Below are 21089 nucleotides of genomic sequence, written 5' to 3' on the forward strand. Positions count from 1 at the left end.
GGAGGCTAAACAATATGTTACTAAATAACCAAGAGATCACTGAAGAAATCAAAGAGGAAATCAAAAAATACCTAGAGACAAATGACAATGAAAACACGTTGGCCCAAAACCTATGGGATGCAGCAAAAGCAGTTTTAAGAGGGAAGTTTATAGCAATACAATCCTACCTCAAGAAACAAGAAAAATCTCAAATAAAAAATCTAACCTTACACCTAAAGGAACTAGAGAAAGAGGAACAAACAAAACCCAAAGTTAGTAGAAGGAAAGAAATCATAAAGATCAGAGCAGAAATAAATGAAATAGAAACAAAACAATAGCAAAGATCAATAAAACTAAAAGCTTGTTCTTTGAGAAGATAAACAAAATTGATAAACCATTAGCCAGACTCATCAAGAAAAAGAGGGATAGGACTCAAATCAATAGAATTAGAAATGAAAAAGGAAAAGTTACAACGGACACCACAGAAATACAAAGCACCAAAAGAGACTACGACAAGAAACTCTATGCCAATAAAATGGACAATCCGGAAGAAATGGACAAATTCTTAGAAAGGTATAACCTTCCAAGACTGAACCAGGAAGAAATAGAAAACGTGAACACACCAATCACCAGTAATGAAATTGAAACTGTGATTAAAAATCTTCCAACAAACAAAAGTCCAGGACCAGATGGCTTCACAGGTGAACTCTCTGAAACATTTAGAGAAGAGCTAACACCCACCCTTCTCAAACTCTTCCAAAAAATTGCAGAGGAAGGAACACTCCCAAACTCATTCTATGAGACCACCATCACCCTGATACCAAAACCAGGCAAAGATACTACAAAAAAAGAAAATTACAGACCAATATCACTGATGAATATAGATGCAAAAATCCTCAACAAAATACTAGCAAACAGAATCCAACAACACATTACAAGGATCATGCACCATGATCAAGTGGAATTTATCCCAGTGATGCAAGGATTCTTCAATATATGCAAATCAATCGATGTAATACACCATATTAATAAATTGAAGAATAAAAACCATATGATCGTCTCAATAGATGCAGAAAAAGCTTTTGAAAAAATTCAACACCCATTTATGATATAAACTCTCCAGAAAGTGGGCATAGGGGGAACCTACCTCAACATAATAAAGGCCATATATGACAAACCCACAGCAAACATCATTCTTTTTTTTTTTTTTTTTTTTTTTTTTTGCAAACATCATTCTTAATGGTGAAAAACTGAAAGCATTTCCTCTAAGATCAGGAACAAGACAAGGAGGTCCACTCTAGCCACTCTTGTTCCATATAGTTATGGAAGTCCTAGCCACGGCAATCAGAGAAGAAAAAGAAATATAAGGAATCCAAATTGGAAAAGAAGAAGTAAAACTGGCACTGTTTGCAGATGACATAATACTATATAGAGAGAATCCTAAAGATGCCACCAGAAAACTACTAGAGCTTATCAATGAATTTGATAAAGTTGCAGGACACAGAATTAATGCACAGAAATCTCTTGCATTCCTATACACTAACAGTGAAGGATCAGAAAGAGAAATTAAGGAAACAATCCCATTCACCATTGCAACAAAAAGAATAAAATACCTAGGAATAAACCTACCTAAGGAGGTAAAAGACCTGTACTCAGAAAACTATAAGACACTGATGAAAGAAATCAAAGATGATACAAACAGATGGAGAGATATACCATGTTGTTGGATTGGAAGAATCAATATTGTGAAAATGACTATACTACCCAAAGCAATCTACAGATTCAACACAATCCCTCCCAAATTACCAATGGCATTTTTTGCAGAACTAGAACAAAAAATCTTAAAATTTGTATGGAGACACAAAAGATCCCGAGTAGCCAAAGCAATCTTGAGGGGAAAAAAAAGGAGCTGGAGGAATCAGACTCCCTGACTTCAGACTATACTACAAAGCTACAGTCATCAAGACAATATGGTACTGGCACAAAAACAGAAATATAGATCAATGGAATAGGATAGAAAGCCCAGAGGTAAACCCACGCATCTATGGTCAACTAATCTATGACAAAGGAGGCAAGGATATACAATGGAGAAAAGAAAGTCTCTTCAATAAGTGGTGATGGGAAAACTGGACAGCCACATGTAAAAGAATGAAATTAGAACACTTCCTAACACCATAGACAAAAATAAATTCAAAATGGATTAAAGACCTAAATATAAGACCGGGCACTATAAAACTCTTAGAGGAAAACATAGGCAGAACACTCTTTGACATAAATCACAGCAAGATCTTTTTTGACCCACCTCCTAGAGTGATGGAAATAAAACAAAAATAAACAAATGGGACCTAATGGGACTTAAAACCTTTTGCACAGCAAAGGAAACCATAAACAAGACAAAAAGATTACCCTCAGAATGGGAGAAATATTTGCAAATGAAGCAACTGACAAAGGATTAATCTCCAAAATGTACAAGCACCTCATGCAGCTCAATATCAAAAAAACAAACAACCCAATCCAAAAATGGGCAGAAGACCTAAATAGACATTTCTCCAAAGATGACATACGTATGGCCAAGAGGCACATGAAAAGCTGCTCAACATCACTAATTATTAGAGAAATGCAAATGAAAAGTACAATGAGGTATCACCTCACACCGGTTAGAATGGGCATCATCAGAATATTTACAAACAACAAATGCTGGAGAGGGTATGGAGAAAAGGGAACCCTCTTGCACTGTTGGTGGGAATGTAAATTGATACAGCCACTATGGAGAACAGTATGGACATTCCTTAAAAAACTAAAAATAGAATTACCGTATGATCCAGCAATCCCACTACTGGGCATATACCCAGAGAAAACCATAATTCTAAAAGACACATGCACCCCAATGTTCATTGCAGCACTATTTACAATAGCCAGGTCATGGAAGCAACCTAAATGCCCATCGACAGACGAATGGATAAAGAAGTTGTGGTACATATATACAATGGAATATTACTCAGCCATAAAAAAGGAGCAAAATTGGGTCATTTGTAGAGACGTGGATGGATCTAGAGTCTGTCATACAGAGTGAAGTAAGTCAGAAAGAGAAAAACAAATATCATATATTAACACATATATGTGGAATCTAGAAAAATGGTACAGATGAACCGGTTTGCAAGGCAGAAATAGAGACACAGATGTAGAGAACAAACGTATGGACACCAAGGGGGAAAGTGGGGAGGTGGGGATGGTGGTGGGATGAATTGGGCGATTGGGATTGACATGTATACACTAACATGTATAAAACAGATAAGTAATAAGAACCTGCTGTGTAAAAACAAAATTAAATTAAAATTTTAAAAAAACCAACCGAAATTTAAGAAAAAAAGAGAGAGCGAATGTATGAATCCTATTCTTGTTCAGTATCCTTTAGGAATACTTGCATTTGTGATCACTCCATTTCCTTTTTAAAAGACAAGAAAAAAATACGGTAGTATTTAGAGAAATGAAAATAGAAAAATCAAGAGGTGGGAGTGGCTTGTTAGTGTGAAGTGCCTGAAGAAAATTAAGATCTTTATTTGGGACAAATTAAGGTGAAAACAGCATGATCAAGATCAATCATTTTGTGCAGGTGTCCAAAGAGTGAACAGTGAATTGAAAAAGACTCCCTTCCAGTCGCTGTTTATGCAGGAAATCTGGCACAGTCCTCAGGGTATGACACACAAGAGATAAATTATATTAGGAAAGAATTTAGAAGTCTCAAAACAAGGTCAGTGAACTCAAGTGCCAAGCACATGATATCGCTGGTGTCACAGAGAAAAGAGGTCAGTTCATTACCTTATAGAGCTGTTGAACCCACACATTTTATGTGGCTGAGCAGTTTTCTCTGGGAGATGGTTTGCTCATCAGAGGTTTAGATCCTGTATCTTTTGAAAACAAGTGTAACTAGCATATTGAAATACCACACCTCATAATTCAGTAAAAATGCAATCAGTTTTCTCCCACTGTCCTTTTATAATTTAGTCTCTGGGATAATAGCTCCTGCTCCTGCATGAATACTCTAGCAACCCATAATTTCCTGCTAATTCTTAGGTAATAGATGATCTATAGTCACTAAGTTACAAACATTACCCAGATGCAAAAAACTTAGGAAATCCAGTCCTGGGTGATACTCAAAACTTTGAACTTAAGTTGCTGTTAAATCTCCCTTTTTCTCTCTCCAACCTCACTTCTCCGAGCTTGGACTGACTTCAGGATAGAAGCCTGCAGTGACATAGAGGGTAGTGGTCCTTCCATCTCTCTGCCTCCTATCTCTAGTCCTCCCCTTCCATCTTGAGCTGTTATTTAAACCCTACCAGGTCCAGTGGGACTAGTGGAGACAGGGAGAGGCAACACACAGGGCAGCTCTTACTTGAACCAGTACTCTCATCGCTTGGTCTCACTCTGGTCTAGCAGATGCCTTTTTCCCTTGAGATGTCATTTTCCTGGACTCCTCAGAGCTTTCTCACTGTTTCTCTTTCTCCTACAATTCTCTTGTCCCTGCAGGATGCTTCTCTTATTTCTCTGTTCTGATTGTCACTTGTGACTCCTTCCTCGGCCCCTAGACACACAGTAGTGCATCTCCAAGCTCCTCCAGGTGGCTCTATTGGACAGAATCTAAGATTCTGTCTTAGGGCCCATGGCTTTTCCATGGAACACTCATACATCCCTTGCCTGGGACTGATGTGGGTCCCAAGGCAGCAGCACTCTCCTGGTTCTGGCTCCAAAACAGTCAGTATAGATTCCCACCTGATAGGAGTTCGACTCCAGCCAGTGTCAATTTCAGCTTTCTCAGGAGTGAATTGGGTACCAGCCTCTAAGTCTCTCAGCCTTAGGAAACACTTCCACTGCTCTCTGAGGGATTTTCACCCCCTGTCTCAGGTTTAGAGGGTTACACCTCCTCCCAACTCCCTGAGTGCAGGAGGACATGGCAACATAATGTCCCTCCCCACCAAGGAATCTTTTCTCTGATCTCTTTTATCTACGTTCTCTGACCCTTCTTCTATGTCCTCGATGTAGCTGAGAAACCCAAGAGTGGCTTGACGGTTCTTGAGGTCATTTACTTTCAAAATCTTCATAACATGGTTTGGCACCTTTCTTTGGAATTTTATATCTATTATGTTTTGTCGTCTGGTGGAAACTTCAGTTTTAAGATCGTATTACACAAGTAATAAACAAACATGATTCACGGGCCAATCCAGTGGTGTAACATCTGTCTTTACTAAACATTTTGATTTCTGAGTGTTGTTACTGTGTTAAAAAAAATCAGGGGAGACAACTCTCCGAAGAGTCTTATTTAATCCTTGACCAGCTATGTTATTTAGCACTTCTTAACTAGAGCTGTAGGCATATGGAGTTCATAAAATAATTTGGAATGAAATACTGTACTGAATGAATATTTTTCATGTGGTAGTAGATGGATCCCCAAGGGCATCACGTGTCTTGCCTGCTGAGACCTTTTCCAGCACAAGAAAGTGGTGAGCCCACCATTCTCTGGCTGTACAAGAGGGCAGGAAAGTGGCTTTGCAATAGTGAGCCGCTAGGAGACAAATTCTCCCAAATTAACTCCCTCACCAGCTGACCACTCTAAACCCAGACTTCATAGGCACCATAATAACATGTTTCTGTGAGGTTTGAAGGGAGAAAGGATATCCTTACAGGGTTGCTTGAGTCCAAAGCAGAGAGAGAAGGGAAATAAATACCAGCCTTGGGTCCAGATGTGGCATAACCAGATTGTGTGTGCTGCCGGCTGGCCCTGACCTTTGGAGTTAAGATTGAGAGCCAGAAAGGCTGTGTGTTGTAGGGATTTTTCCCTTTTTGTTTGCTTGTATAACACCAGGGAGGGAAATAGTTGAGTAAAATCCAAGCGTTTCTTTCATTTCACTTCTCTGGAGACCTTAATCATGGAATTGGAAGGACTTGCTTGATGCTTGATTTGTTAAAGCAGTGACTCCCTAAGCTGGTGTCTCCCCGCCTTTTTAAACCTGCACCTTTGGTGAGCATGAAAGTTTCCCACCTCCTTGAAGAGGCTGATTTTCTCCCTCCTCCCCACCTTGCCACCTCCTTGAGATTCACATGCTTTGGGGAGTTATGGCAGCAGAGGTGTCATCAAGCTGTACTTTTCTATAGTTTCCATTACAAAAACAATAGGCATGTGTTGGCTTTCCAAATATATAAGCATGTATTATATAATTGAATGCACTTTTTCACTTTACATTGCACTTTTCATGCTAACAGCTCACCATTTGTACAAAGTGTCCTGCGATTTCAGAAGGCTCACGGATCTGCTGAAGGCCACGTATGAAAACTCCCAAGGGGACTATTTCTCTTCATCCTAGATGACTCAGTCATGGCCACCTCAAGGGCTCTTTTCTCCATCCTGTTGGAGTCTTTATCTCTGTTGGAATCAGTTTTAGAGCTCTAAGTGGACTTAGAGATCATCTAGTCCTATCCTGCATTTTATAGAAACGGATGTCCAAAGAGTTTAAACAACTTTCCCAAAGTTACACCCCTATGTTTACACTGCAGATCCTGAGCAACTACTCAGGTTGCTGAATTCCCTGCTCATCTTTCTTTTTACTGTATTGTCAATTGCTTGAATCTTCTGTACTTTATCCCATCCCTTTAAAAGATACCAACCAATACTACAAAGCAAACAAATGCCAATGTGGCAAACTCTGCAAAATACTTCATGTTCTTCTGTATATACTAACATCAAGCTTTCTTTACTTTATAGTGCCTCCGAGGCTGAGAAAATACTTATTTGCTATGAACCCATATTTTAGCCAAGTATTTTAAATGATACAGAAGAAAAAATACATAACCCCTAATTTCTCATAGTTTAAAATTAATTGGGGAGACAAATGTGGTTCATATTCAGCTTGTGGCCAACCTGTGATCTCTGGAAACTTTTTTTTTTTTTTTTACAATATTGTGTTTAATTTCTGCTGTACAGCAAAGTGATGGAACCTTTTTAAATGCATCTGTAATTTCCAACCCTCCACCTTTACTCTGTAACTTATTCTTCCTTGAATTCTTCTGTAGTTCATCTATATCAAGAATAATCTGTGAGATTGGAAGGAATATAGGCGAATTCACAGGGCATTTATTGCTAAATGTAGTTACTAATAATATAAAAGCTCATCCAACGATGAAACATAGCTAGTGTCATTTTTTTCTAGGTGGGGAAACAGGCTCAGCAAGACTACGTGACTAGTTCATTTGCTCAGCTAGCGGTAGATGGAGCAGAGTCTTGCAGCCAAAGTGGCTGCTTGTCAGAGCCCACAAGCCCCCTTTCAGCCAAGAATAAAGTAGGGAAAAGCAAATAAAGCAAAATAGACTTGTTGAAAATTACGGTTTTGTCACAGTGAGGTTATGAGCACATCAAACTAGCTGACTGTGAAAAGCTTTTGAACATGCCTCCTGTTCTGTGTGCTCTTCCTAAAGCTGTGTGAAGTTTTATGTGAGCAGGGCCCTTATCATGGTGGAGGAGGGATTTACAGAGGTGAATAATGGCTAGACAGGGCTCTCAAGATATCTGTGTTGAATTCTCCTTTTATTTATCTAAGAACTGGGCCTGAGCTGGGGTAAATGCACGAGAGACATTAAGTCTCAGCACCTTCGGAGAAAAAAAGGAATTTAGCATCCACAATTGTCATCTAAAAGCAGTTCCCAGGTCACAGAGTCTTGGAAAATGGGATAATGAGACTGCAGGTTTCTTTGGAGGAGAAAGTTGTTTGATAGGAGCCATGCTCTTGTCAGACTCAGGCATTGTTTACGGAGGGTGAACCTGGAAATCTTCTTGTTTGCTCAGGGTACTCTTGTCCCTAAGCTTTTCCCTATAAATCACCAGTGTATGGTGGGATCGTGTCACCTTTTGTATTTTTCCTTGGAGATGGAGGAAGGAGCAGTAGGGATTCGATAAATCCATCCATATGTAAATGAAAATTGTTTTGTTCAGTTGGGATGTGTCCATATTGTTTAGCCCCAAGGATATGCAAAATAAAACTTTTTAAAGTTTTCAAGCAGGAAAAAGAGGAACATGTGAGAAAAAGATAAAAAACATACATTCTTCTTTTGACTTGCACTTTGATGGAGGATGAAAGCAATAGACCATCCCCAAAGAAGTAATCCTAGTTTAAAAAAATCCTTGGTTCTCAAAAGCCTGGCATTGCATGTTTGTTATATTTGTTCCTATTTTGTTTGTAAAAGGTTTTAAAGGCATATGATGTAATGAAGTAAATGTTATTTTGCAGTTGAAAATTGAAGAGTTCTTTTGTATTTTAGGTCTTACAGGAATTCTCAGGGACAGTGAGAACTGGAGTGTGTATGTATTATGGGGAGGGCAGTGAGAAAGATGAGGGGAAAACATTACAGTTCCTTCCTGAAGATAATTATAAGCCATAATCCCTCAATATATATATATTTTTTTGCTTCCTCTGGTTTGAGATAAAAATAGATTTTTCCCAAAAATGTATTTCAGGGCCCTCTTAGCATCTCAGATGGAACCAACATTTGCCAGAAATGTTTTCCCTTGTTTTGATGAGCCAGCTCTGAAGGCAACTTTTAATATTACAGTTATTCATCATCCAAGTTATGTGGCCCTTTCCAACATGCCAAAGCTAGGTAAGTAATGTTTCCTGTCGTTGTATATGTATACATGTACCTATATGTATATGTGTATATATATATCTATACATAACACATAATTATATATACACATATACATATGTATATATAATGTTATATATTATATAATTATATAATATGTTTATCTAATTATATATTTATATATTTGTATTTATATGTTTTTATATGAATTATATATGTGTATATATATTTAACTCTGTAATAGATTTTATATCAGTAGATTTTCTAGGCAATGTGTTGAGAGTGTGTTATGACTGTAGTATAGTATAACCAGGGAGGGCAGTCACATGGGATATGCATCAGCATGCACATCTTGGTGATGGTAAATCCTGATTCTTTTTGTATTAGAAGCTGAGGACACTACACTGTTCTCATACATTGGCAGCCTGTCTGCCCATTAATCTGGGCTTCAACTATTGATCATTAGTGATAACAAGCTAGTGGACTTGGTCTGAATCTGGTACATAGATGTGGGTTTGGTTTTGTTTTGTTTTTTGTTTTGTTTTTGGCTCACAGTAGTTTTTTCTTTTGATTGAATTGGCATCCAATTTCTTTTAATTCGGAGATTCCTCATAAAAATAAAAATTCTTACTTTTTTTTTGAAACTCAGAACATCTAACAACACTGGCCCTGCACTTCCGATGTGCCAGTGATAGTTGCCGCTGAGAAGGGGCTACCTCCTGCAGACCAAGCCCATGCCCCCGCCTGCCGTGGTCCCCACCACTCCCTGTTAGTGTACACCAGCCCGTTCACATCAAGTGCCCAGCCCTCCCAGGCGTTTGAGTTTGTGATTTCAGGTTTAAAACCCGCAGTGTGACTCCACTGAAGACCTGCCCGAAACCTGAGAATGGCAGAATTGTACCTTGTTGACCTCCCATGGGCCTGGGAAACTCTAGATTAAGTGCTGAGAGAGATGGGCTGGACTAGGAAACAGTCGTGGATGGGAAAGAGAGGAGGTAGCTCATGGGCCTAGTTTACAGTGCCCATAGATTTGCCCTCCATCCAGACCATGTTATTCAAGGTGCTAATTCAGGACCGAGATACTGTCCTTAGGCCTTCCTAATATGGTTTTGATAGCTTGGGGGTAGACAAATCCAAACTGCTGCAATCTGGGGAGGAGTTGGGAAGAACTAGCTGGGTGACAGTCGACTTGACAAATTATTTCAAAGGTAGATAGTTGTGCTTATTATTGCTTATTTACAGTGATTTGGACTAAAATCAATTTCTCTAGGTCAGTCTGAGAAAGAAGACGTGAATGGAAGCAAGTGGACTGTTACTACCTTTCACACCACGCCCCACATGCCCACTTATTTAGCCGCCTTTGCCATCTGTGACTACGAGCATGTCAGCAGGACTGAAAGGGGCAAGGAGGTGAGTGAGGGAGACCCTCCAGGTAAGGGGACATTTGTACTGGCTGCAGACCACTCAGGCACTCCTGCATCAGGGGCTATGCCTACATACCCCACCATCCCCTCCTGGTTCTCCCTCCGATCTCCCCCAAGCCCTGTTACCACTCTCAGCGCGGAGTTGCAGAACGGGATGCAACGGTTCCCACTGTGGTTCTGTGGACGGGTTTCTATGGAAAGGCTGCCCATTAAGCCCACTTGAGGCAGGTTCTGAGCCCCCCCACTTCCCGGGCTTTCGCTGCCTGTCGGAGTACAGGAGACAACAGGGAAAGCGGCCACACTAGCATCTGGAAGCTCAGGTTTACCTGTTGTTTACTTCACCTACACGCTACTGCAGCCTTGAAGCCAGGGTGCTGCCCAAAATGTCTAGCAGCCACTATGACACAGACACCAAACAATCCAAACTGACACCAGCTGGGACAGCTGCTCTGGCTGAAATGCTGCAGGCAGGTTAAGCATCATCCCTATCAAGGAGCAGGTCCGCTGGGTTCCTCACCTCCGGGGCATGAACACTTCCCTAGAGTTGTGTAAATAGGTGCTCTGTCCTGAAACACCCAGTTTTTCACCCAATTATACTCTCTTTACATAATAATCCTTTAGGGAAATATCAAGGTTATTGTAGCAGTACTTTATAGACTGGTTCACTCCCTACGCTAGAGTGTGGAGGTAAGTAGGGCCAGTGCCTTAGGCCCAGTTCTTCCTAGTAGGATCGACTTCACCGGGCTGAGGAGAGTCAGGCCCTACAGCAGGCGGAAGCTCTCTCCTGGGCCCATGAACTTCCAGGCTTGTGCCATTGACTTGCGGAGGCAAGGAAGCTATGGAAGGGCCAAGTCTGTCACCAGGGGGAGAATCGTTCAAAGCCCCTCCTCCTAAGGATGAATTAATAATACTGTGTTAGATGCAAACAACAGCTCATTTTCCTCAGCTGTTGGCTCCAGCCTGATTTCCCTTATTGAATAATCATTGGTAGATGCTTCATATTCACAGATATAACATGAGCCAAGTCAGATGTTCATGGCATATATTGATAAATCTACTCAGGCATGATGTGGAAGCCCATGGTTTGTACCTGGCATGAAGGAGTGGGCCCGGAGCTCACGAGTGACCCAAGGTGACTGTCAGCATCCTCATCTCCAGTGGCTTGTTGCTCTCAATGCTGCTGCACAGTGAATAATTCTTATAAAGGATCATACCTGTTTCTTCATGAGAGATCACCCTGGAAAGAAAGCCAGCTGCCACAGAAAGCAAAGAGGAAATGGAACATGCCTAAGAAAGTCATGGTCTTAGCCAGAAACTTGAAATTTGGGATGAGTTTATCAGTGGAATGTTGCATTTGGCTCTGGCTTAGCTCTGGGAAGCAAAGGAGTCCACCATATACTCTACAGGGAACCAGACTGTACTCTTGGAATAGCATCCAGACAAAGATGACTCATTAAGTAAGAAATAAAAATTTAGTGAAGTTGAAAATGCGGTTCATGCGTGGCATGAGGATAAACATAAGACACGCATAACTAAGGTTGGAAATAACATATTTTGAGTAGAATTTATCACATGTGGGCATGTGTAAAGATATTCCGCTCTTAGATGTTGAGGTCTGCTGTGTCTAAGGAGGGCCACAAGGACACACTGGTGGGCTAGGTGTGACTTTTTTTTTAAAAAGATAGTAGTCATCTTTTCTTTTTTAAATTTATTTATTTTTGGCTGTGTTGGGTCTTCGTTTCTGTGCGAGGGCTTTCTCTAGTTGGGGCAAGTGGGGGCCACTCTTCATTGCAGTGGGCGGGCCTCTCACTATCGCGGCCTCTCTTGTTGCGGAGCACAGGCTCCAGACGCGCAGGCTCAGTAGTTGTGGCTCACGGACCCAGTTGCTCCGCGGCATGTGGGATCTTCCCAGACCAGGGCTCGAACCCGTGTCCCCTGCGTTGGCAGGCAGATTCTCAACCACTGCGCCACCACGGAAGCCCTAGGTGTGACTTTGAAGGAACTTTATGGCTGCGTTCCCGAAACGTTCTGCACCTGTTTGTGCTCCTCGCTGCCCTGCCTCTTCCCCCACAGCTCGGAATCATCATTTGCCTCCCTTTTGGCTTAAAGAGTGGTTGTTTACAGGAGGAGCTTTGTAACCTGGACATTTACATGCAAATATTAGTTGTTACTGCCTTTTTTCCCCCCAAGACTACAGTTAATTTGCACACATTATCCTGAACGTGGGGAAAGGCAACTGTTATTTCCACTCAGTAGCGTGGGCTCTGGTTTAGATGTCTTCCTGGCCTTGCCGTGGAGGCGAGAGCTTGAGAAGGGGCAGGTACGGGTAGCGTTACGGGCAGGGCGGAGTCCTGGGCCCCTCTTTCCCAGGATAATGGGGCCTGGCGGGGAGGAGGCTGCAAGGAAGGAGGGGCTCCAGGCACGAGGCTTCCAAAACAGGTGGGTGTATTTTGTGAAAGGGGAGCGTTCCTGAAGCCCTCAGGTAATTCAAAAGTCACTTGATTGAAGACAAATTCTCCAGCAGAAGTAAAAGCCAAGTCAGGTAAACGTGGTCTTGGAGGGCAGCAGTCTGCAGATATTGTGTTGCTTTTCGTTTTCTTTGCATTTTCTTTAATGTTTTGCAGAGAGCTCTTTCTCAAATTAACTGTTTTCACATCAGTATAATTATCTAATTCCCTCCTCGCTAACTTTCATTCTAGGGTTATAAGTTTCATACGTGTTTTTTAGCTAACACAACTCCATTTAAAAGTGCTCAGGTGGCATTGGGGATACCATGACTTCATATTAAAATACCAATGAATGTTAAAACAACATCACATTAGTCACCAAAGTCACACAAACAAGTTCAAATGCCCAAACGACAGCACGGTTGTCTAACTAAACTAACTAACTAAACACGGCAGGGATTTCTTTTCAGGTACTAAGGAGGAAGTGTCATAAACAGAGAATATAATTCACTTGCTTCAACAACAATAAAGTCACAAGACTTTTGATGAACTTTTTAAAATTAAGGAAATTAACCTTATTTCAAATTTGGAAAATAAGATGGGACTATTCATGTTTTCTTTAACAAACCATTTTAAATTTGAATGATTCAAATTTGCTTAATACGTTCTATACTGTTTAACCCCTACTAACTGCCCAATTCTGGTTTGAATCATTGGAAATATGTCCTGAAAAGGGAAGCAAGGATCCAAGGGACCCTTTTACTCCAGCATAGAATTGACATTTTCTGTGGGGGTAGATACCATTCCCAGGATTATTTTTGAACTACAAAATTTTACATGTTATTGCAAAAGAGTGAAATAACACAGTTTCTGAGGAACCACTGTTCTCAACTTAGTGAATAGCCTTCTGGGCTTTTCTCATTGTGTGGACACATTCAAACATTTTATTATGCAGCTTCCTCTGAAAAGGTAAGCCTTTGGCTCCAGAGCATCAGGGAACTGGAGCAAGCAGGCTGCCACTCCAAAAATCACTACTGCTTTTCCTAATCACTGCTTAATTGTTTCTGTTCAGATACGCATCTGGGCCCGGAAAGAAGCCATCGCAGCTGGAAATGCAGACTTTGCTTTGAACATCACAGGTCCCATCTTCTCTTTTCTGGAGGATTTATTTAATATTAGTTACCCTCTTCCAAAAACAGGTGAGGCATCTTCCCTTACAATGCATTTGATTTCCTATTATGGGGGCCCTGGGTTGAGATCAAAAGGTACCTACACGGGCCTCCAAGGACCCATTGGCACTTTGCTATTTTTGCAGTTTCGGAGTTAGCCCTGCTGGCTTCCCATCATTATGTCCTACACCTTCCTAAACACACAGGGGCCTGTCTGTTCTTTCTCTGCATCGTTCCATGTGACCAGTAAGTGCTTGGAGAGCTCCCTGGCTTTAGATCCCTCCTGGGTACTCACTGGCAACTTACATCCTCCAGACCCTGTCTTCTCTCTTGCATTCTGTCCTTTCCTCTCATAACGTGAGTGTGCAATGCAGTGTTCTGCATCCTTTTAGCGGCTTGTGTGAGTTACTCCAGTTCCCTTTAGTAAGGTTTTGTTGGTTTTTCAAAAAATATTCTTTAGCTGTGAGTCATTGGATTAGGACCTGGGGGTCCCATCTGTGAATTTTTGTTGTATAAAATTGGGATCATGTGTGAACATAATATGATCCTCGAAGGAATATGTAAACATTTTATTTCTCATAGATCTGTATGGAATGTCCTTAAAATTATGTGAGCCACTCAGCTCAGAAAGTTGTTCCATGTTTTTCCTATCAAAATTAAGGGTATCATGTAACTGTGTTTTGTTCCTCTGACAGGTTAGTTAGTTGAAGTCTTGGGGAAAAGTATGTTTGGCCTTTACTGGCATATAGTAGAAGGAAAGTGGGGAGTAAAAATTGGGGAGCTCAAGCCTCTTGAACACTGGGAAGCCAGGGGCTCTGCAGCTCAAGCCTTCTGGCTGAGGAGGGATGGGGAGTGCAGGAATGGTGACTAGCCTTGGCCCCCTCACGGATCCCAGAGGTGATACCAGTCATTTAGAAAGTTGGAGGCGGCAGGAATCTGGGCATGGAGACCAACTTCTGGCACTTCTGCGGCTGGAAGATCTCAAGATAAACCTTGTCTAGGCAAGCAAATTTCCATTTGTCTTTATTTAGATAAGGAGAAGTCCAGAGTTATTCTTGATATCCTGTTCTGTCAAAGCATCTCCGCCATCCAATTAGTCACCTCCTTATTATCTCCACATCCATCCACTTCTTCCCATGCCCCTCATTCTCCCTAGTTTACATCACCAACAGCTTGACCACAACAGCTCTCACCTAGTTTCACCACCTTTGCTCTTGTCTCCTCCAATCCATCTTCCACACTGAGGCCAGAGGGATTTTTCCAAAGCAAAATCTGATCATGTTACTGTCCTCTAAAACCTCTCTGTGGCTTCCCATTTGAGGATAAAGTCCAAATTCCACACCCTGTCTTTGTAACAGTGCATCTCTTGCCAACCTCTTGGGGCTTTTTTTTTTTTTTTTTTCATTTTATTTTATTTTTTTTAACATCTTTATTGGAGTATAATTGCTTTACAATGGTGTGTTAGTTCCTGCTTTATAACAAAGCGAATCAGTTATACATATACATATGTTCCCATATCTCTTCCCTCTTGTGTCTCCCTCCCTCCCACCCTCCCTATCCCACCCCTCTAGGTGGTCACAAACCACCGAGCTGATCTCCCTGTGCTATGCGACTGCTTCCCACTAGCTATCTATTTTACGTTTGGTAGTGTATATATGTCCATGCCACTCTCTCACTTTGTCACAGCTTACCCTTCCCCCTCCCCATATCCTCAAGTCCATTCTCTAGTAGGTCTGTGTCTTTATTCCCTCTTGGGGCTTTTAACAGTTTCTCGGAGTAGGAGGGATGCTCTAACACCATCTCTATCCTCTCCTACATTTTCATCTTCCTCTCCTCTCCTTCAGGCTCTTGCACATGCAGTTTGCACATCCTGCCATACCTTTTACCCAACAGGTTGATTCTTATATTTCTCAACTCAGTGGCCCCTCCTCCAGGAAGTTTTCCCTGACTCCATCTCTCACGCTTCCACAGCATCCTGTGCGCCCCTGCATTCAAGCTCTTGATCTACTAGATCCTAATCATCTCCCCCAGTAGGTCGAGGGCAAGTTGCGGGTCAGGATCTGGACTGTCCTTTTTTAAGTACTCTCAGAGCCTATGACAGTGCTTCTCTCAGAGTGGTAAACAGTAAACATTTTTTTTTTTTTTTTTTTTTTTTTTTTTGTTGGAGGAGTAAATACCTGCAATGAGTTCAGTAATTCCATGTAAATTCTGGCTAGATTACCAACTCTTGGAAGTCAGGGTTATATTGGCACTTTTTTGGTATCTTTCATAGCATCTCAGCCAATGTTGCTCTATGAGCACACACGCAGGTGGTGCTTAGTCAAAACCGCATTTTGATAGATGATTAAAATAAGGAGTTTCTCTATTACTGGATCTTTAAGAGAAAGATAAACTAATGTTTCCTAATAACTTTAACTTTTGGTTGAGTCATTTAAAAACAAAAACAAGAACAAACAAACATACAAAAAAAGCAAGAAAGCCAAACCTTCCCTATCAGCATTTCCCACATACGCCTTACCCTTTATTCTCAGTGAGTCAGGTGAAAAGACTTTTTATTTATTTCTTCCATGGTGTTCTTTTAGCTTACCTTTTTGTAGCTTGCTCAGTTGAATTCTAAGCCTCACAATCTAAACCATGTGTATATATCTATTACATAGAATAACATTTTTTCTTTCTTTCTGCTCTTGTTTTATTTAAGTATAGTTGATTTACAATGTTTCAGCAAAGTGATTCAGTTAGATACATATCTATTCTTTTTCAAATTCTTTTCCATTATAGGTTATTACAAGATATTGAATATAGTTCCCTGTGCTATACAGTAGGTCCTTGTTCTATATCTATGTTATATATAGCAGTGTGTATCTGTTTATCCCAAATTCCTAATTTACCCCTTTCCCCCTTACCCCGTTGGTAGCCATAAGTTTGTTTTCTGTCTGTCAGTCTATTTCTGTTTTGTAAATAAGTTCATTTGTATCAATATTTTAGATTCCACATATATGACAGTTGTCTTTCTCTGTCGGACTTACTTCACTTAGTATGACAATCTCTAGGTCCATCATATTGCTGCAAATGGCATTATTTCATTTTTTTTATGGATGAGTAATATTTCATTTTATATATATATATATATATATATATATACACACACACACACACACACACACACACATTCATCTGTTGATGGACATTTAGGTTGTATCCATGTCTTGACTATTGTGAATAGTGCTGCTATGAACATTGGGGTACATGTATCTTTTCAAATTAGAGTTTTCATCTTTAGAACAACATTTTTTTTTCTGGTGTTGCTATCATTTTAATTCACTCTGTTTAAAGTCAGAAGTGGGCTGAAATATCAAAATATTACAGAGATGATAGAGTTGGCTGTTTGGGTTGTTGTAAGTTTTGAAACAAAAAGTGACATCATGATGCTTTTAGGAATAAATATGGGCATTTGAGATTTGCAAAGTTTTAAAATGGCAACTTCCCTTTTAAGTTTTTATTTTACTCTTAACTTGTAACTATATCAGGCTAATGATATGTATTGTACATCCCAGCATGATCTGTATTTTTGTAGTAGTAAAACTCAAGTACAATATAAATCATAAAGCAATGAAATAATGACCATAATCAATTAGAAGCTACTGAGTAAATGAGAATCACCTATTACTTTCCTAGGTGCTCTGTGAATGCAGAAGAAATAGATGGCTGAGGCTCTGTTCAAGTAGCTCAGTTAGGGAGATAGCTTCTACGTGTTAAAAGCAAAAGGAACAAATTGCTAAGTATGAGATAACGTACTGGCTAAAAAAAAAGTCTTAAAAGAAAGAGGATTGATAACTGGTAATGGGAGTAGCCCCAGTATATAAAGAACACCTACAAATAAATAAGAAAAATACAATAGAAAAAAACAAGTAAAAGATATACGAATAGATGTTTTACAAAAAAGGAAATAGATGTGACTAATAAACTTATGGAGAGATACTTAGCCTCATTAAGCAATCTGAGAAATGAATATCCAAGGCCACAGTGAGGCACCATTTCATACCACTCAGTTGTCAAAGAGTAAGCATTCTGACAAATGCCAGTAGAAAGTGACGTTGTTGAAGGGAGTATCAGTTGTTACAACTTTGAAACTTATTTGTTATCTTACAATGTTGATCATTAGAATACCTTAAAACTCAGTAATTCCATTGCTAGATATACCCCAAGAGGAATTTGAGCACGTATGTGCCAGAAGACATGTGCAAGAATGTTCATAGCCACACTTTTCATACTAGCCCCAAACTGAAAGCAACCAAAGTGGTCACCGATAGGAGAATGGATAGATAAAGTGTGGTTCATTCACACAACGGGAAACTATCCAGCAATGAAAATGAAACACTCTTTCTTAAGTTTAAAAACAAAAGAAACCTAAACAATATAATATTTAGGCAATATTATATATAATATTAGCAACTACATATATATTCCCTTGCTTTTTCTTAAACAATGGAATGATAAACACCAAGTGCAGGATAGTGGTGAATCTCTGGAAGAATCAGCTAAAGGATGAGTTGAGAAGGAGCACAGAGGAAGATGTAAGTCAGCTGTTCCCAAATGTTACCGTGCGTTGGAATCACTTGGAAGGCTGGTTAAACCACAGATTGCTGCTCCTGACCCCAGAGTTTCTGATTCAGTAGGTCTGGGGTTGGTCCCAGAATTTTTATTTCTGATAAGCTCCCTGGTGGTGCTGATGCTGCCAGTCTGGAAATCAGAATACAAGTTATTAATAATAATCTAAATTAGGCACAGGCAAGCAATCAAATCTGGCCCACCACCTATTTTTGTATGGTCCATGAGCTAAGATTGGTTTTTACAATTTTAAATGGTTGAAAAAAATCAAAGGAAGAATAATATTTTGTGATACATGAGAATTTTATATAAAATTCATATTTCAGGGTCCATAAATAGTTTTATTGCACCACAACGTGCTTATTTGCTTACATAGTGTGTGTGGCTACTTTTGTGCTGGTATGCCTGAGCTAAATGTGTTACAGAAAACATATAGCCTGCAAAGCTGAAACTATCTACTAATCTGACCCTTTACGGAAAAAATTTGCCAACCCCTGTTCTAAAGGGTACGTGGTAGAGTCATGGGTTTTGTATTATTATTTTAAAATAATGAATTCATCATTAAAATAAAATAAAACAGGGTCATGTGTGAAGAAACAAGAATTCTTCTTACTCCAGTTGTGTGCATCTGAAGTAAAGAAAAAACAATTTTTTTTAAATAGTCATCAGGGTTAGTTAGAAATGGCTTCTTAAAGTTGGTTAGATTGGACCACAAGTATTGGTGGCATTCATAGACTGAGCAGAGGATTTCCTGGGATAGCAAACAGCTCCAGCAGAGAAAGACTCAGTGGTTGTAGAGAACAAAAGGGATTGGCTTGAGTGGAGTAGAGCAGTCTTTTGTGAGGAAAGTGGGTGGGTTGCTGGGTAGGATGGGTGCTGGTGGAGGAAAGGATAGATAGAAGAATGGGAGACCTAGGCTGAGGCAACTAAGTATACCCAAAGATAAAAGAGCATTACCTGGTGGAGGCTATGTATCCACGACCTGGATACGCTTTACTATGTACTGTCAACTTCAACCAAGTGTAAAGTCAACTTAAATTACTGAGCATAGCACAGCATAAAACATTCATTAGGCAAATGTAGCATGGACTGTAGGAATGATATTTCTTACATTAGCAAAAGAAAATTTTAAGACTTGTTCTAATTTTAGAAGTAATAATGATCACACTGTCGAAAATGTGGAAAGATAGGGAAAAGCACAAAAAAGAGAAGCAAAATCTCCTGTTTTGCTACCATGCAGAGATAATCATGGGTAACATTTTGGTGTATATATTTCCAGTGTCTGTCTTTGTCTCAGTCTCCACCTTTCTTTGTATTTGCTTCTTTGTTTTTAACAAAAATGATACCATGGAATTGATACTATTCTTTGGCTTTTTTTTTTTTAAGTTAACAGTATATAGCAACATGATCCAGATAACTATTCTTTTTTATTGTCATTTTAAGACATAGGATGCCTACATATCAGTTTGACAGAATAATTTATTTAATCCTCAGTGGTTGAACATTTGGACTGATTTTCCCTTTTTGGTGGCGGGTGCTGCTTTTAAAACACTAAAGAAAACATAAGGAAATGTTTACAAATATCCATGCTACTTGCCTTAGTAGAAATTCCAAAAGGGAAAGGGTAGGAACATTTTTAAAGGTCATGAAGCATTTTGCTGGATTGCTCCAGAAAAATTGTACCAGTTCACACCCTTGCCAAAAGGCTATGTGTCAGTTTTCCTATACTTAATTTATTAATTCTAGCCAATACTAATTATTAATCTTCTCATACATTTGAAAGATTAAGTTATATCATTGTTTTAATTTTTGTTTTTGATACAAATGAAGCTGAACATTTTAAGTAAGATTTTTGGCTGTTTGAATTATTTCTTTCGTGAGTTGTTCACATTTTTGTGTTTTCTTTTTTATTCATCAGAGTTCTTTAAATATTGAAAAAAATTGTCTAGTTGTGATATATGCTGCAAATATTTTTCCCAGTCCATATTTTGCCTTTCAAATTTGTTTGTGGTGTTTTTTGGTGAACTAAAATATTTGATTTTAAATAGACTTTATTTTTTAGAGCAGTTTTAGGTTTACAGAAAAATTGTGCCCAAAGTGTAGAGGGTCCTCATATACCTCCTCTCCCTCCCCTTGTCCCCAACCCCAGTTTCTCCTATTGTTAACGTCTTACATTGGTGTGGCTATTTTTAAAATTACAATTGATGAACCTGTATTGATACATTTTTATTAACTAAAGTCCATAGTTTACATTAGAGTTCACTCTTTGTGTTGTACAGTTCTGTGAGTTTTGACAAATGTATATAGTAATGACATGTCTCTACCATTACAGTATCACACAGATAGTTTCACTGTCATAAAAAATCCCCTGTGCTCTACCTATTCATTCTCCCTCTTTTCCCCAAGTCCCTGATAACTACTGATCTTTTTCCTGTCTCTATAGTTTTGCCTTTTCCATACTGTTATATACTAACTGGAATCATACCATGTGTGGCTTTTTCAGACTGGCTCCTTTCACTTAGTGACATGCATTTAAGTTTTCTCTGTGTCCTTTCATAGCTTGATAGCTCATTTCTTTTTATCACTAAATAGAACTCTGTTGTATGGCTGTACTACAGTTTCTTTATCCATTCACCTATTAAAAGACATCTTGATTGCTTCCAAGTTTTGGCAGTTATGAATAAGACTGCTATAAATATTCACGTGCATGTTTCTGACATAAATTTCTGACTCGTTTGGGTAAATACCTAGGATCTCAATTGCTAGACTGTATGGTCAACCTATGTTTAGCTTTACAAGAAACTGCCAAATTGTCTTCTGAAGTGGCTGTA

General features: G+C 39.5%; 1 protein-coding gene across 1 annotated transcript in view; it reads left to right on the forward strand.

Moving 5' to 3' along the window:
- Nucleotides 1–21089, forward strand: part of LVRN (laeverin) — a 78196-nt gene that overhangs the window by 18731 nt on the left and 38376 nt on the right. The window contains exons 2-4 of the mRNA XM_061188067.1: nt 8483–8625; nt 9881–10020; nt 13554–13680. Of these exons, the coding sequence (XP_061044050.1) occupies nt 8483–8625; nt 9881–10020; nt 13554–13680 (410 nt within the window). The remainder of the gene's footprint in view (nt 1–8482; nt 8626–9880; nt 10021–13553; nt 13681–21089) is intronic.

Source organism: Eubalaena glacialis, chromosome 4 (assembly GCF_028564815.1).
Source record: "Eubalaena glacialis isolate mEubGla1 chromosome 4, mEubGla1.1.hap2.+ XY, whole genome shotgun sequence".
NCBI lineage: Eukaryota > Metazoa > Chordata > Mammalia > Artiodactyla > Balaenidae > Eubalaena > Eubalaena glacialis.